Source organism: Lithobates pipiens, unplaced genomic scaffold (genome assembly GCF_037356315.1).
Source record: "Lithobates pipiens isolate NorthernLeopardFrog02 unplaced genomic scaffold, aLitPip1_a1.2 Scaffold_13, whole genome shotgun sequence".
NCBI lineage: Eukaryota > Metazoa > Chordata > Amphibia > Anura > Ranidae > Lithobates > Lithobates pipiens.
Genome location: NW_027507718.1, coordinates 383,556,027 through 383,574,153, shown reverse-complemented (window position 1 = coordinate 383,574,153; position 18,127 = coordinate 383,556,027). Strand labels below are relative to the sequence as shown.

The following is an 18,127-nucleotide window of genomic DNA, read 5'->3' as shown; positions in this document are numbered from 1 at the left end:
CTTCCAGAATAAAGATTTTCCCTTTTGCTGGATAAAACCCACCAATTTAGGCTCTGACCTATGGTGGGAGCCAAGCGTATTGGAAACAAACAAGGCCTGAATCGTCTTTATTCCAGACCGACAGGATGGTGTCCCGAAGCAGTCTTTGAGTAAAACTGCGCATAACAGACAGCCTTGAAGGAGGCCCCCTAAAAATCTCCTGTGCAGCCGAGTGAAGAAATTTTCCTTTGTTTTAATAAGTTGAATGAATCCTACAATGGAACTGATTCTCGTCTGGGGTAAGGATACCTTCTTCTGTATGGTATCTATAACCAGCCCCCGAGTACCGTAATCTCCTTGATGGTTTTAAGTAGAATCTTCCTAGGTTGAGAATCCAACCTAAAGATTTCAGATATTTAGAGCTGAGATCAGACTCTGGTTTTAGACATGAGACTGAATGATCTATTAAAAGTAGATCTTCTAACTGGCTAGGACCACTATGCCTTGAGCCCTTAACCTGGCTAAAGGAGGTGCCAGAATCTTTCAGAACACTCGTAGTGCTGTGGCTAAGCCGAATGGCAGGGCCACAACTGAAAAAAATAATTTTATATTTCAAACCGCAGAAACTTCTGGTAAGCGGGAAACTTTGGCACATGGAGATATGCAACTCCCCTCCTTGCAGGATGGACACAGCCGATCGAATTATGAAAGGATCGGATGTTTAAGTGCCGATTCAGATCTCCAAGATCGAGAATGGGTCTTATGTCTCTGTTTGGCTCTGGCACCCTAAAAGGTTTGAGCCAAAACCCCCTGTTCCACTAAGGGAATCTCTGATATCACCGACTGGGATAACAGCTGATCCAGAGGCCAGAACGAGAGACTTCTCCTTTTTCTCTGGATCCTTAGGAACATTCTCTTAGGAGACGAAAACTCTTGCATAAAGACTGCCGCATCAGCAGCCCAAGGACCCCACAGGCAGCACCCAAACCGGGACCCAAATCCCGGACCTTCAGATCAAAAGCCAACTGAGCCATCCGAGCTCTTAGAACTCTAGTCGTAACCTAGAGAAAAAAATTGCAGAAATCTCTCTGGTCTTGACATTTTTCCTGCCAAATTTTGAGAATAGCAGGACCTTTCCTCTCAGCCAAACGAGTGGGGTGCTCCTTCATAAGAATGCTTTAGCATTCTGCTTTATGGGCTCTCTTCCCCCCCAAGATCTTGGTGTTGGGAAGTTTCTCCTGAGCCTGACGAATAAGACCGTCGAGACTGCCTAAAGGCAGATGCCCCAGGAATAGCAGAGGCCGCACAAATAAAGGAGAAATGTTTAACATCCTTTTACTGGTAAAGAGAGCTTTACCCTTTTGGATGTACTTATCCACTCTAAATAGCCGTACCCCAGGAAGGGACACAAACTGGCTAAGGGTTTTCACATAGTGCTTCGCCTGATCAATCTTTCAGCCACGGACCTCTGCAAGAATGCACTAGTCCAACTATAAGCCATAAGGCTTAAACGATCGAGTCCTTCATAGCATCTGTGAGACACAGTGCGTCAAATACACCAGCCCATTGCCGGGCCTGCTGATCAGGCAGAATTTCAGGTATCTCACAACCTGTTCCTTAACCCCTAGAAGTCCACATCTTTCAATGCATTAGCGTGAATCAAAATGTGCTCCACCAAAATAGTGGAGCAGACGTTAAAGGGTTAATGGACTGAGATACTCCAATTGCAGTAAGAACTGCAAAAGACATCCTGTCTTTAACCACTTGCCGACCGCCGCACGACGATATACGTCGGCAGAATGGCACGGGCAGGCATATGGGCGTATATATAAGTCCCTGCCTGCCCGCGGGTGGGGGGCCCGCTCGGGCCCCCCCCGGTGCCTGCGGCGGTCGGCATTCCTTCGAGAGCGATCCGGGATGAGGGGGTGGCCATGAATGAAGAGCCGCGATCGCTCTCGACGAATGGAAATCCTTCGTGACATCACTTCCTCTCCTGTAATGTAAACACAGGAGAGGAAGTGATGTATTCTCTCCTCCGTGTCGGTATTTTTCGTTCCGGCACCGAGGAGAGAGGTTCGGTGAGTTGCACCAACACACCACACATACAGTAGAACATGCCAGGCACACTCACACCCCCCCTTTACCCCCCGATCACCCCCCCAATTACCCCTGCCCCCCCCAGTCACAGTGACACCAATTGCTTTTTTTTTTTTTTTTTCGCATTGGTGTCATTTGTGACTGTAATAACTGTTAGGGCAGTTAGGGTTAGCCCCCTTTAGTTCTAAGGTACCCCCCTAACCCCCCCAATAAAGGTTTAACCCCGTGATCACCCCCCGTCGCCAGTGTCACTAAGGCTGGGTTCACATTGCAGCGGTTTGAGAACGGATGTGATTCGCACCGCACTGCAGTGCAAATCACATCCGATCTCTGTGCGATTCGAGTTCAGCCATACAGATAGTATGGCTGAATTCGTGTCGCACCCACCGCAAACTCGCACGGGACCCTTTTTTTGGTCCGCAGCAGAATCGGATCGCATGGGTGTTCACACCATGCGATCCGAGTTTGCAGATCGCACTGCGATATGCGAACTGATCTGGGGGTGTCATTAACATTTCACTGACACTCCCAGCAGTTCGCATAGGGCAGTGTGAACTGCCGCCGGGAGGCATGCGATGCGGGAACCCGCCGCGGATTCGTGGCGTTCCCGCATCGCTCCAGTGTGAACCCAGCCTAATAATCGATCATTTTTCTGATCGCTGTATTAGTGTCACAGGTGACGCTAGTTAGGCAGGTAGGTATTTAGGTTCGCCGCAACTTTTTATAGCGCCAGGGACCCCCATATACTACCGCATAAAGCCCCCTGATTGCCCCCTAGTTAACCCTTTCACCAGTGATCACCATATAACTGTTACAGGTGACGCTGGTTGGTTAGTTATTTTTTTATAGTTTCAGGGCACCCGCCATTTATTACCTAGTCTCACTAGTGTACCCCTAAATTTAGGGGTGTCTACTTTCCAAAATGGGGTCATTTGGGGGGGGTTTGTGCCATCTTGGCATTTTATGGCCTTCAAAACTGTAACGCCCTTAGAAAGCCTGAAGGCGGTGCTTGGTTTTCGGGGCCCCGTACGCGGCTAGGCTCCCAAAAAGTCCCACATATGTGGTATCCCCGTACTCAGGAGAAGCAGCAGAATTTATTTTGGGGTGTCATTTCACATATGCCCATGGCATGCGTGAGCAATATATCATTTAGTGACAACTTTGTGAAAAAAATAAATAAAAAAAAAAGTTTGTAATTTTCCCGCAACTTGTGGCAAAATATAAAATATTCCATGGACTCAACATGCCTCTCAGCAAATAGCTTGGGGTGTCTACTTTCTAAAATGGGGTCATTTGTGGGGGTTTTGTGCCATCTTGGCATTTTATGGCCTTCAAAACTGTAATAGGTAGTGAGGAGTGAAGTCAAATATTTACGCCCTTAGAAAACCTGAAGGCGGTTCTTGGCTTTCGGGGCCCCGTACGCGGCTAGGCTCCCAAAAAATCCCACACGTGTGGTATCCCCGTACTCAGGAGAAGCAGCAGAATTTATTTTGGGGTGTCATTTCACATATGCCCATAGCATGTGTGAGCAATATATCATTTAGTGACAACTTTGTGTAAAAAAAAAAAAAAAATTATTTTTTTGTCATTCAATCGCTTGAGGCAAAAAAATAAAATATTCGATGGGCTCAACATGCCTCTTATCAATTTCCTTAGGGGGTCTACTTTCCAAAATGGGGTCATTTGGGGGGGTTTTGTACTGCCCTGCAATTTTAGCACCTCAAGAACTGAGATAGGCAGTCGTAAACTAAAAGCTGCGTAAATTCCAGAAAACGTACCTTAGTTTGTAGATGTGACAACTTTTGCGCAAACCAATAAATATACAATTATTGACTTTTTTTTTTACCAAAGACATGTGGCTGAATACATTTTGGCCTAAATGTATGACTAAAATTGAATTTATTGGATTTTTCTAATAACAAAAAGTAGAAAATATCATTTTTTTTCAAAATTTGCGGTCTTTTTCCATTTATATTGCAAAAAATAAAAATCGCAGAGGCAATCAAATACCATCAAAAGAAAGCTCTATTTGTGGGAAGAAAAGGACGCAAATTTTGTTTGGGTACAACATTGCATGACCGCGCAATTACCAGTTAAAGCAGCGCAGTGCCAAATTGTAAAAAGACCTCTGGTCATTTACCAGCAAAATGGTCCGGTCTGAAAGTGGTTAAAAGGAAAATCCAACCTTAATTTGCTGGATCCTTTAACATCAGTGCATTATCCACTGCACATGTGAGACTCTGCTCACTGAGGTGATTGCAGCATTAATTGCTGGAATCCCCCATTTCTTCATAGAAATGTTCCCATTCAGAATACATAAGCTATGCATGAATAGGAAAAAAACATCCCCAAGTGGGGGAGGCTCAAATTAACCTTATTAGAGGTAGATGCCTCAAGAGCCTGTACTGCAGGCAACAAAAGGGTTAAGTAAGGGAGTAGACAAACACCTGACTTGTGAGGTTACTCCCTCCCTGTTAGGATCGTCCGAAGAGGAAAGATAAGTATCTTCCAAATATCTGGAAAGATCTACCTGATCCCCAGCCTCCTGCACCTCAAAAAAGGGCCCTGAGGACTGGATGGGAATCTGCTATGTTTAGTCCTACTATGGAGAGACATCATAGCATTAATCTTTTAAATGGTAGAAGAAAAAACCCGTTTGTATGAAATACACAGGGACAGTGTTCTACCCTTGATGGCTCTTCTGACTAGCCGTATACCTCTCAGGGGAGGATGACATTCTTTTGGAAGGGTTTTTAGCTTGTCGTATACCAGGGATATGCAATTAGTGGACCTCCAGCTGTTGCAGAATTACAAATCCCATGAGGCATAGCAAGACTCTGACAGCCATAAGCATGACACCCAGAGGCAGAGGCATGATGGGACTTGTAGTTTTGCAACAGCTGGAGGTCCGCTAATTGCATATCCCTGTCGTATACCATTAGCCCCTTAGAACCCTTAGAGGAGTTCCTGGTCCCTTTGCCACTCATAGCTTACAGCACAAAGCAGAGGCACTATCAGCAAAAGAATGTAACACTTGCTAGGCTATAGTACAGTACAATAACTGCTATTAATCCTAGCTATACAGTACAATGTTGTCAAAAGGCAAATGCCTGTGTCACCAAACCTGACCAGCCAACCTCTCTGCCCTGTCCCTCCACTGCCAGGCAGCAGCTTCTCTCGCAGTGCACAAAACACTTCCTGCACGTGTGGCCAGCTACGCCCCCTCTTCCTTTTTCAAAGAGCTGAGTTTCCCACGTGAGCGTCCTGCAGCATGGCGGGGGGGGGTAAATCCTCCACTCTAGTGAGCGGCCGCGGTCTGCACCAAACATTTTTTTTTTTTTAAAGAGCAAGGCAGCTAGCTGGCATCAAATAAGAATAAAAAACACCAATCTGGGGGCCCAGGAAGAGATCAGACCCCCCTTTCTCTTACCAGAGGGTCTGGGCCAGCTTGAAGGAGAGGAGAGTGAAGGCTTCTGCTGTTTCCAGCGTCAGAATGGTGAGTGCTCAATACAGCCCCCTGTGGTGACACAGACATGACATGACAACATAATACATAGAAGGAGAGATTCCTGAGAAAATTTCCCCTACTTTCTCCTCGCAGCAGGGTTTAATCAGAGATGAAAAAAACAATCTTCGCCCTTTATGGTAGGCTCCGAGATGTTAAAGGAAACCTTCAGGAACCGGGGAACACTCAGGTTGACCCACAGTCCTGGACCTGTGACAAGACCCTGCCAGTAAACTTTTATTGGCCTCCAAAAAGTACTGGATCCCAGGGCCCAGCTATCAAAGAGAAAGCATCCAGTGATGCGGGAAAACTAAACCCCGCTCCTCTCCCCGGCATTGTGACTGTGGGCTACCGGTTGTGGCTTCACAGCCAGTCAGGCACTGTGCCTGTTGCGAGCCGCTCTGCGTGCTGCAATTGGCCGGGCAATCTTCTGGGACCTGCGACGTGTCCCAGAAGATTGCACAGAGGCAGGGGGGAGAGGTGAACTTCCTTCCAGATCTGCAGAGCCCCGAGAGGAAGTGGGAGCTGGATGCCCCTTAAAAGAGGGTATCCGCCCCCCCCCCCCCCCCCCCCCCGAAAAAATGACATGCCAAATGAGTGAGCCAATCAGGGGAGATGGGGGGGGGTACTCTTATGGATGCATAGAGCAGGGGCTCGGGAGCAGCAGTGCACCCAGGGCAAGTGGCTTTCTCTGGGGGCACTGCTCAAGGGGGAGGAACAAGGAGTGTCTGTAGGGGACCTGAAAAGAAACCACTGCACAGAGCAGGTAAGTATAACATGTTTGTTATATTAAAAAAAAGCTTTGATATCACTTTAATACAGGGCACTCCCCCCCCCCCTTCCTGCCCAGACCAATTTTCAGCTTTCAACACTGTTGTCAATTGCGCGGTCATGCAACACTTTGCCCAAACAAAATTATTTATATTTTATCCCCCCAAATAGAGCTTTCTTTTGGTGGTATTTGATCACCTCTGGGGTTATTTTTTGCTCTACAAATAAAAAAAGACCGAAAATTTTGAAAATTGGTACCACCATTCTTCACTGTGGGTATGGTGTTCTTTTGGTAATGTGCAGTGTTGTTTTTGTGCCAAATATACCTTTTGGAATTATGGCCAAAAGGTTCAACTTTGGTTTCATAAGACCATAACACATTTTCCCACATGCTTTTGGGAGACTTTAGATGTGTTTTTGCAACATTTAGCTGGGCTTGGATGTTTTTCTTCGTAAGAAAAGGCTTCAGTGTTGCCACTCTACCCCATAGCCCAGACATATGAAAAATATGGGAGATTGTTGTCACATGTACTACACAGCCAGTACTTATCAGATATTCCTGCAGCTCCTTTAATGTTGCTGTAGGCCTCTTAGAAGCCTCCCTGACCAATTATCGTCTCCTATTTAGGTTTGGAGGGACGTCCAGTTCTTGGTAATGTCACTGTTGTGCCATATTTTCTGCACTTGATGATGACTGTCTTCACTGTTTTCCACGGTATATCTAATGCCTTGGAAAAATGTTTGTACCCTTCTCCTAACCGATACCTTTTAACAATGAGATCCCTCTGATGCTTTGGAAGCTCTCTGTGGATCATGGATGCGACTAAGGAAATGTCAGGAAAGACCTACTAGAACAGCTGAACTTTATTAGGTGTTAATCAGAGGCACTTTAAATGATGGCAGGTGTGTACTGACTCCTAATTAACATGAGTTATAAGAAGGTGGGCACACTTATGCAACCACATTATTTTTATTTTCACTGCCCCCTAAAAGATGTAATTTTGTTTTTCAATTGAGTTGTACAGTTTATATGAAAAAAGCAGTAGGTAGGCGTGGCGCTATACCTTAATTGGTCCAAAGTAAGCGATTCAAAACAAACGTGTCTGCTTTTACTAAAGCTAGAAGGAAGAATAGTGTTGGACCCCCTGGTATGTTTTTTAGGGGTTACTCCAAAAGAGAATAAATTGATACTTTAAAGGCCAACTATATTGAAATCTGTGCAGTGCCTTTAGAAATTATTAACAAAAGAATAGAAAAAAATCATGAAAACATAAATAAATGAAAAAATAAATATAGGATAATAAAATGTGGTGTGTTCTTATTAAGTGATGTTTTATGCTATTTGAGGGATTGAATGAATTTACCTTGAGTGTCGTCTGCTTGCATTTAGCTTTTAGTATATATACATTAGCGCTGAATATTCTATCTATATTTAAAAATACTTCTACCCCCATTCTAAGCCTATTCTATCTAAAGCCCCATATACACTATAAGATTTTCTGCAGGTTTTTGTCTTCAGATTTAAAAAAAAAACATAATATGGATGCAATCAAGCAGGCCCTTGCACTACATGGTTTTGGTAAATATGAAGACAAAAATCAGCAGAAAATCTGATAGTGTGTATGGGGTTACATGATCTCTCAGCGACGGCTTCTGTGTAAAATAGAGATCGCCGCCTATGACTGCAAATGCCTGGGAGATGACGTCACCCATAGACTTACTATGGGGCATACGTTGTTGGCTGCCTTCCTATACTTTGAAGCTGCCACTAACAGCTTATCATGGGACAGGACCGGAGTGGCTTCAGAATAGGCAAGTAGACAAATCTTTTCTTTACAGGGTTAGATAGATAAGGCTTAGAATGGGGATGGGTCAATGACAAAAAATGTATAATGTATGACCTCTGCCCCTTAGTGTATCTAAACCTGCTAGAAAATCCACTACTACACCCCCCACACACACACACAAACTGACAATGCTGTTGTCTGCTGTGCCCCCTGTGCTCATTCATCCAGAGTGGGAGTACTCCAATACAGGAGGTGCGTTATTGGCCAGATCACAAGGACAAAACAGAGGGGAAGAAAAGGTTTAAAAAAAAACAAATGCAGGCACCCCATCTAATGAGTGCTGAGCTGCAATATATTACATTTTTGATTTTGGGTTTAATACCACTTAAAGGTTAGTCCCCCCAAAACTACTATTTGAGCTCTGGGAAAGTTTTACTGGATTGTAACTCCAGCTACTGTTTATATTACAAGGAAAGCTTTAATTAAACGAAGATCAGGTATGCCAAGATCAGGGCACTGACTTTTTTTTGTTTGTATTTGGTGGTATGATGCAAATATATGTACAAATAAATAACAGTCTTTGTCCTCTTACACTAGCTGGGCGAGGTAGCATGGAAAACATATTATAATGAAGTATTTCCATGTATACATGTATATACCTGTCATTGTCACCTTGAGCCTCTGAAAGTCCAGAAACTGGGGCACCCTAATATGCTGATGCATGGTCTATCCCCCTAACCCGGGCACTCAACTATGGGTCTTTTGACATTCTGGGTTCCCTAAATGACCAGTAATAAGGTGAAGAAGGACACACGACAGTCCATTATTTTCCTTCCCCAAGCTGGTGCTTGCATACATGGTTTCAGAGTTCTCAGGACACTAAAGAAAACCAGTCATAACTGGTTAAGTGCAGGATTACACATGACATATTTATATTCTCCCGTTATTATATGGCCTTTTATTTAGCTTACTCAGTCTGGGAATGACCTCCTGGGGGTTAAAATTGACAGCTTCTTTCCTAAATGCCTGACCTCATAAACACATTCACACACATGCGTAAGCCTGCGGAATTATAACAATTTAGTACCAAATGTTCTGAATAGAGATGCATCGAAATTTCGGCTGCCGTGGAATAGACTCCATCCACACGTGGTTCTGGCCAGCTCAGTAGATTGCTTTAAAAAAGGCCTGGATTCATTCCTAGGTGTACATAATATAACTGGGTACTGACATTTATAGGTAAAGTTGATCCAGGGAAATTCTGATTGCCTCTCGGGGGATCAGAATGGAATTTTTTCCCCTGGTGTAGCAAATTGGATCATGCTTTGCTGGGTTTTTCACCTTCCTCTGGATCAACTGTGGGTGAAGGACTGTGTGTATGGGATTGTATGTTTTTTTTGGTTGAACTAGATGGACTTGTGTCTTTTTTTAATCTGACTATGTAGCTATGAAAATGGCGTTATCGCCATTTTGCCGATAAGAGAAAAGGTGCCAATAATGGCATTGAAAATGCAAAAATTTAGCTGCAATTTTACCCCCATTTTAGTGTGCTTACGTTGTGTTTCATAGGTCATGTGATTCAAAAACCCATCAAAGACGTAACACGGGTGCGTTATTGATGTGTTCTTGCCGCATGTTCAATGCATTTCAACGGGGAGTTGCGTTTTTGGTGCGAGTTATTAATAGTGACCAAAATTCAGCAAGCAAGATTTTAAGCACCACAACGGAAGCGCAATGGACCATTGTAAAGACATACATAGAATTTAAAGGAATACATTTTTCTTGAACTTTTCTTGCTCTAGAAGGTGCCATTCATGCCTGACAATAAATTTATATTCATTTTATTCATGATATTAATGAAAAAGTTGAATATAATACAATTATATATGAAAATATATTTTTTTTTTTAAAACTGTAATTTTCGGTTAAGTGCGTCCTGCATTTTCAGTACCAAAATGTCCATGCCGCGCACCTCTAGCTCTGAGTATGGCATTCCTTTAGCCATCGCTGATTCTCTAGAGCAGCCTTTTTTAACCAGGGTGCTGAGGCACCCAGGGTTACCTTCAGGTTTTTTCAGGGATGCCTTGGCAAAATGCTTAAAAATTACCCAAAAATGTTATACAAGCCAGCAGGTAGATCAAACCTGCCTTTTAGTTTACACAAAGCCACAGGTTTTTATTGTGCACCATTACAATATTCTAGCCACTGGTTTTGTAGCAACCAATGATGTCAGGCACCTGCACAGCCTCCTTGTTCGCCCCTCCCCTGCCCCTCTCCTTCACCACTGGGGTCACATAGCTGAATGAAAGAGAGAAACTGAAGGAGAAGTAAAACATTAGAATACTAGTCAGAATCAGTGTGCAAAGGTGTGTTTGCTTTTTGAAGAATAAATTACCTCTAACGTTGGGTGTCCTGATGTTGGTGCATTATGTAAAAATATTAGTTCAGATTTTTTTATATCTCTGAATGGGGTGCCTCCAGACCAAAATTTTAGAGGGTGTCTTTACTGGAAAAAAAAACAACCTAAGAAACACTGATCTATAGGGTACTTGTTTTTGCATTATACACAAAAAAGTAGAATTGCAATAGTGTATGAAGAACAAGCATAATAATATTAGCTTGGCTCTTCTAATATTTAAGGCTTTATATGATTCCCAGTGGCACAGGAAGGCTTCTTTTACACGGACGGCTGTCCTGCCGCTGTTAAGAGCATGTTTTGTTATTTTGAAATTCCATAACTTCAGGCACAGCGATCACTTGCAGTTGTACATTGTGACTAGCAGCAATAACATGCGTTTACAGGCGCTGCGTTTAGCTGCGGTGAAACATTCTTGCCATTTCCGATGTGCTTCCTGTTTTTCTTTCCTTGCTGCCGCTAGCTGCAATAAATCGGTCATGGACGCAGTCAAATTTATTTTTTCTAACCGCACAAAACCCCATGTAACAAAATCGTCGCTAAACACATTGTGTGACTGGGGCCATAGGAAAGCATTGTCTGAGTTTAGGTGCGATAGATAATGTCATCTATCCACAGCTAAAAGCTGAATTCTATCGGCCCGTGCGAAAGGGGCTTCCAACAATTCAAAGATCTTGTTGTTGCACCTGGGAAATCTCAGGGAACACTGGCTATGAGTGTTCCCTTTTTTGTAGGGAAAAGAGAATGAGTATCCAAGCGTGCTGCTTTCCCCCGCCAAGCTTTGAGAGAAAGTCAGGCAGGCCCAGGTCCTGGTAGCACAGGAATCTGTAGATGGACAAATATCTTACCACTTTCTTTTCTCGTGGGACATCTGAATGGCCTAATTGACTGGTAAAGTGTATAATCCTTTAGACCAGGCATATGCAATTAGCGGCCCTCCAGCTGTTGCAGAACTACAAGTCCCATGAGGCATAGCAAGACTCTGACAGCCACAAGCATGACACCCAGAGGCATGATGAGACTTGTAGTTTTGCAACAGCTGGAGGTCCGCTAATTGCATATCCCTGTTCAAGACACAGGAGGAAAGAAGAGTGTCTCATTTTCATATGGCAGTGCTGCAATGCTGTGTGAAGTTTTTGAATCTCACCTGAAAGATTGTACTTGTAGAGGCACTTTCTGACTCTGCTCCCGCAGTCTGCACACATCCTTGGAGGCTTTTCTCATTAATTTTTCAGCGCTAAGTCCTTGCTTTTGTTCCTCCTTTGATTGTTCAGCCTTCAGACAAATAAAACCACAATCTGTCATTTACTTCTGAGGAACCATTTGCTAGGATGCATTACATAACTTCAATCGGGGGGGGGGGGGGGGGGGTATTGTATTGGAAAGTAACTATTTTATAAGCAGGTCACATTGAGCTGAAGAGAAAGAAACATAACATTGTGTAACAAGGCACACACATTTGCTTTCCATATGGTTTTAACCATCTTTTTAACCTCACAAATATATTTTTTTCAAATGCATCCATTTTATCGAGTGCTGACTGCTTATAATACTTAATCCGGCATCTTCTATTCTCAGATCCTTTTCCATATATTTTGTAGTTCAACTGGCTAGATGCAGCATTGCTGACACACTAATGCTTCTAATCCTGACAAGGGTTTACTTTTATCACTGACTTTGAGCTAAACAAACCCATACCCACCCCACAGAAAAAACACCTTTTAAGACTATTACACTTACCAACTGCTTTCTGCCTGAGCGGAGTGGAACTTGTGGGAATTTGTAAATTCTATGAAGTGGTTATAAACCTCAGACATGAAATATGAACAAAGCATCTCTCTCTATGGTGTTTACTGGCCTTAATGCAGAGCACTAAGTATCATTGCTGTCTGCTGCTTCCTTTCTCAGCTAATATCATAAATCACTTCTAACACATTTTTATGACACCAAGAGAAAAAAAGGTGACAGGGGAGGAATGTTCAGCTGATTGACAGCCTCAACTCTGTTCCTGTGTGAAGGTGGTATGTCCCTTCCCTCCAATAAGCTCTCGGAGCTCTCTTCACTGAGCTCTGTAGAGTGTAACTTTAGCTCTCTGCCCCCTTTTATCAGACAGCTTAGACAAACTTGTAAATTCACCACCTTGAACAGATGTAGAGAAGAGAAGACTGCAGATAAACAGGTACAATGTATGTAGGAGGATCTGATTCATCTCTGTGTACCCAAGGCCAGTCACTTCATTATATATATATATATATATATATATATATATATATATATATATATATATGTATGTATGTAATGGTGAATTCACACATGATTACAAAACAGCCGGAGTGCTTCAATATTCCAGCCAATCTGCATTGGTGGCTGGCTAGGGGGCAGTGTGGTGCATGATTCAGCGCATTGCACCATCCTTTTTTTTTTTGTTGGTATGAACTTTATTTCAAGTGTACAAAAGGTGTGCTGCCTGACACTGCAGTGAGATTCGGACCGATGCGCAGTGATAAAGTGCAGCACGTCTAGCGCAGCGCTAGGGTGTGTTGCAGTGTGAATGGGAAAAAATTGCAATAAAACGTCTGTCATCACACATAGTGTGAATTATGGAAACTGGAACTCCGGGAAAAAATAAATATTGTCTAAACAAGCCATGAGAATTCTTAAGCCCCATACACACGATCAGATTTTCTGCTGATTTTTGTCTTCAGATTTACCAAAACCATGTAGTGCGAGGGCCTGCCTGATCGCATACACATTGAAACTCCTAAGGTTTGACCTTATATTATATGGTTTTGGTAAATCTGATGAAAAAAATCAGCAGAAAATCTGATAGTGTGTATGGGGCTTTACTTTAATATTGGTGTGCTTTTGTTTCAAATCAGTGCAGTAATCCAGTGTAAAACTCCTCTAATAAAGACCAATCACTGCTCCTCTGTCTCTTTGTTGAGGGATAACTTGTCTTGTATCCACCCCCTACTGTAGTTTTTGCCAGGCAGCCTGCAGTGGGTGAGCCTCCTGGGTCCCTCTCACACCTCTGTTCTATGCACAGACTATGTGCAGTACAGTAACGATCTCACCGCTACCTTTACAAACTGATATTTTGGCTTTCAAAGGCATTTAATGCTCACAACATGGATTTATAGCCTTTGCAGATATTGAGGAATATATTTAACATTTTTGTGCTTGCAATTCAGCTTTAACCCTTGAGTAATAATCGCTTGGATTAGCAGTGCTCTAAGGGAGAGAAAGCTATACATAAAATCAAAAGTGTAATAAATGCATCTAAAAACATATAGCTAAAACAGCATGCATCCCCATTAGTATAATCATAATCGTCTTAAAAAAAAAAAAAAAAAATATATATATATATATATATATATATATATATAATAAAAAATGATCCAAGGGTGGATCTCAATAAATGATATATCCTCAATTCGTAATTTGATTCATCGCTTTACCGATGCACAAAACACCATTATAGCAATGTGTAATCATAATGCAATATGTATTCTAGTTGTAGATGGACTGGCAATAGAAATTTGAATGTCATTTTTTGCAAATCACAGTAAAATGCCCTGGACTACAGAAAGGTCTTTATATTTGCACTGATAATCGACAGATATTAAACAATATACTATAACATATCCATGTGTGATAGATAAGACAGATAATGTCAGTACAGTGCATCGACATTCGGCTAATCTTTCTTTGAGCAATAGGTTTGGGCATCGATCCATATAAGCTGTATCAATTTGTAACACAGGTGCTATGTGGGAGATAAGCCTATGCACACATAGCAGAAATCTCCTCATTCACATGTTAATGCTCCAATATACTGACTGAAATCTTGCATGTGATCAAACTGACATTCATGTTATAGTTCCAACCCTGTATCAGCCTAAACCACTTTGTCCTGACATGCACAGTTTATCAACTTACACGGCTATTGTGAGTGAGGCCACACAGACCACACCGACATCTCCTCATTTACATGTATATGCTCCAATATACTGACCGCAATTTTGAATCTGATCAAATGAATACAGGCATTGTATAGTTCCAAAGCTGAGACTGATACATTAATTGTACAGTGAATGTCCCACCTGCATAGTTCTCATTGCAAACTGCACTTTGTGTCTAATCAGTGTACATCAGGAAAACCAGAAGCCAACAAACTGGGCCTCACGTATTAAAGTACTTGGCACCATGTCAGTCTTTATCACACAGCAGTCAAGATTTACCATTCCCAATATGGGGGGAAAAAACAAGAATGTGATTGGTTGCTTTACAGCAACAGATTCTGCCTGAAACAAAAGGAAGATTTCTAAATGATAATTCCTATAATACGGTTCATAGCAAGGTATTACCTTTTTTTCTGCTTGTTTCAGCAATTTCTGGAAGCGTTCGTCCTCCAAGACATATGGTGGTAGTTCAGTCTCCCCATTGGCTTTCATCTCCTCTAATCTTTGCTTTAAGTCTCTTAGGGACTGTAGCTCATCATTAAGTCGGCTCTGTCTAGTCCTCGATGCTTGCAGATCCAGCTCCAAGTCTAGAGAGGTCCTTTCGCGACATTCATGCATTGCTCTTCGTGTCATTGTTGGACATACAGGCTAATAATAGGCACACAATGCACCATTAAAGGAAATAATGAACATCATGTTTATTTTCTATGTACTTTGCTAGATTTGCAAAAGACTCTTGACTCACTAAGCAAGACTTGTAAACTCTAACGATAAATTGCACCATGTTCCCCATACATAAAAATGTATGGGGTCATATTCTATATATTCTGCTTTTATACATTACACAAATGGCATAAAAGAACAGCGTTAAAGTGAAATTCAAATACTATTGAACATAAACTTGGCAATACCATTCAATAAGAATTTCCCAACAATGAATAACTGTTCTTTCAAAAAGATCTTTTGGAGGGCTGTCCATTGCTCTAGATCAGCGATACAAAAAAATGAGGTATTAAATATTCTTTTAGCAAAACAAAATTTCCAGCACAACAAAATGTGAACATGTTGTACATCATCCCCTGCTCTTTAATCCAATTATGAGAAAATCCTCATTATAATGATTAGCTTTTTCTGAATATGGTATCCCCCAATTATCAAGCATCAGGAGTTACCTTTTTTTTTTTCAATGAACCCGCTGGCTGAACAAAAAAACAAAAAAAAAAACCACCACAGATTTCTCCATCCGCATAAATGAGGTGGATGGCAAAATCCCTTAACTGGGACATTGTAGTCTGACAGCAGCACCTGTTGCTATTAGAATACACTGATCAGTGGCTGGAGTCAATTGGCTGCAGCTGCTGATTGTTGGAAATGATTTTGATATGTTCCTTTGCCTTTTGTAAGGTGGGGATAACCACATCAAATGCTGCTGGACCAGCTAAGTTTTGATCAGTGTATGGCCTTGCTTAAGGGGACTGAGATATGCATGCAGTACATACCCCATGCTGGGGGTAAGATAAGCATTACAAAGCAAACTGTATCATATTTAAGCTAGAGTGGGCATTGTTAGGCTACGTTTACACTTATGCAGGTACAGGAATGCATATACGTTGCACACATTCCCGCACCCACAGACAAAGCACATTTCTTTTCATCAGTAGTGCAGGGGTGCCATTAATTCTTAATGACACCCCCAGGCATCTGAAAAAGCAGTGCGTTTTTGGGGGCATGAAACTGTGGTATAAAAGCACCAATGCGGTTTCCGTGCAGGTGCGGTTTTGAAAAGGTGCTGAAACATTTTCCCAATGCATGGGCTGCTTTGCCCACCCAAACGCAGAATGCAGGAAATGCTTAAAAAAATTTGAACATAGCCTCAAACAGGCTTTTGTTCACCGTGCATGTCTACTTTAAAGTGTATTTCCATTTTTGCAGTCAAATTTGAGAAAATCCTGCTAAATATAGTTACATAGGTAAAAAAAATGATTTCTTATGTTTAGATGTTTCTTGGGAGAAGGTGTCATGGCTGACTGCAAGCATTTCTCAGCAACCCAGTGAAAAAACTAGCGTGTAGGGTTTAAGGCAGGCCATACACTGTAAAAATGTATTTCCTGCAACCACGGGTTGATTCCCCCATCAACACAGACAGTGTAGACAGGGGAATGCCTACCGTCAAGCCACTGTATTCCCCCAGCAGGGAAGCCGTCCCTGCCGGGAGAAGACAGTAATTATTGCTAGTGGCTATACCAGCTACTAGCGGTAATCACAAGTAAAATCCGGCAGGCTAGTTTATTGATGCATCAGCTTGGTACATTCAGCCTGCTCATACATGGTTTGAATCAGCAGGAACCAGCTGAGATTCAAACTGACTATGGCCGACATAAATATTTTTTTTTTTTTTTTTTAGTGCGGCAGTTTCCAGAAAAGAGCATCTAAACAAGGTATTTTTTTTTTTTAACGTTATGCTTTGTGAATTGGAACATATAAGTGAAAATACACTAACTCATCCAAGTGGCCTAAACAGTGGACAATGCAAAGGTTTTGTTTCCCCTTTGTTGTGACAATCTTAAAACTGCCTTTTAGAAAATTCTATGTAGGTTTTATAGATTGTTGGTTATTTCTTTATGCCTGCTATCACTCATGTTGTTTGCATAAACATAAATTGCAATAAAAACAGAAAAATAATAAATATTCTAGAACAGTTGTGAACTACATTTGTAGTATCGGTTTGTCCTGCAGGTCAGTGTCTCAGTACATATACTGCTGAAGTCCATAAGACCAGAATTCAGCACAAAGTAGCAGAGGACCTTAGAAATGTAAAGGTTAAAAATAAAAGAAATAAAAAAACATTAACGACACATTGCCTATCTATTAAAGGATTTTTTTTTTGCTGGAACTTTCATTAGAAAAAAATAATAATAATAAAGGGGGGGGTTGGAATGCTGAAGAAGGTGCAACGCCTTTACATAAGTGCACTTTACATTCATTTTACACACGCTTACAAATGATACACACTGACTTAAGATAAGCCTTGGGGTGTCATTACACTGTCACGTTGTATTTAGGCTACATTTATTATGTTTGCAATTTGAAATTAGTCATAAAAGATTTTATATCATTAGATATTCTAGGAACAATTACTCAATTATTTCATACAGCCACATACTTGTATATGTTTGGTGCTTATAAAATAACCTGATACATACCCTCTTTACCCGTAGACTGCGACGTTCTGTTGCATTCCTAACAAAAGGGGACTTCTTTCCAAGAGTTGAGCTGTCACTATCACTTCGATTCAGCTGTAAAAAATACACAAGTTATATAAAAAGAAGAGGATAAAAAGGGTGCATCTAATTTCTGAATTAGCAAGGATTTCTTATATTTATCAGGACAAGGGAATGAGATAGTGAAGGAAAACGGTGCGGGTCATCGGACAGGGAAAATCCTGTGGTTTGCTTTATGATTTTAGTAACCTGGTTCCAAAAAAGGTAAGAGCAAAAGGCAGGCCCAAAACACATAGAGAAGGGAGACCTGATGGGTACCACAATGCCAACAATTAGGTTTTTGCTGTGGAAAGAATTTGGCGAAGGTCATTTGGGTTCTATACCATCTG

At 41.9% G+C, this 18,127-nt stretch overlaps 1 protein-coding gene across 2 annotated transcripts in view; it reads right to left on the bottom strand.

Annotated features, from left to right (window-relative positions):
• Window positions 1–18,127, bottom strand: part of WWC2 (WW and C2 domain containing 2) — a 289,038-nt gene that overhangs the window by 13,989 nt on the left and 256,922 nt on the right. For both annotated transcript variants that reach the window (XM_077477273.1, XM_077477274.1), the window contains exons 20-22: window positions 17,721–17,813; window positions 14,923–15,165; window positions 11,703–11,830 (exon numbers count right to left, since the gene is read on the bottom strand). In XM_077477273.1, coding sequence (XP_077333399.1) covers window positions 11,703–11,830; window positions 14,923–15,165; window positions 17,721–17,813 — 464 coding nt within the window. The remainder of the gene's footprint in view (window positions 1–11,702; window positions 11,831–14,922; window positions 15,166–17,720; window positions 17,814–18,127) is intronic.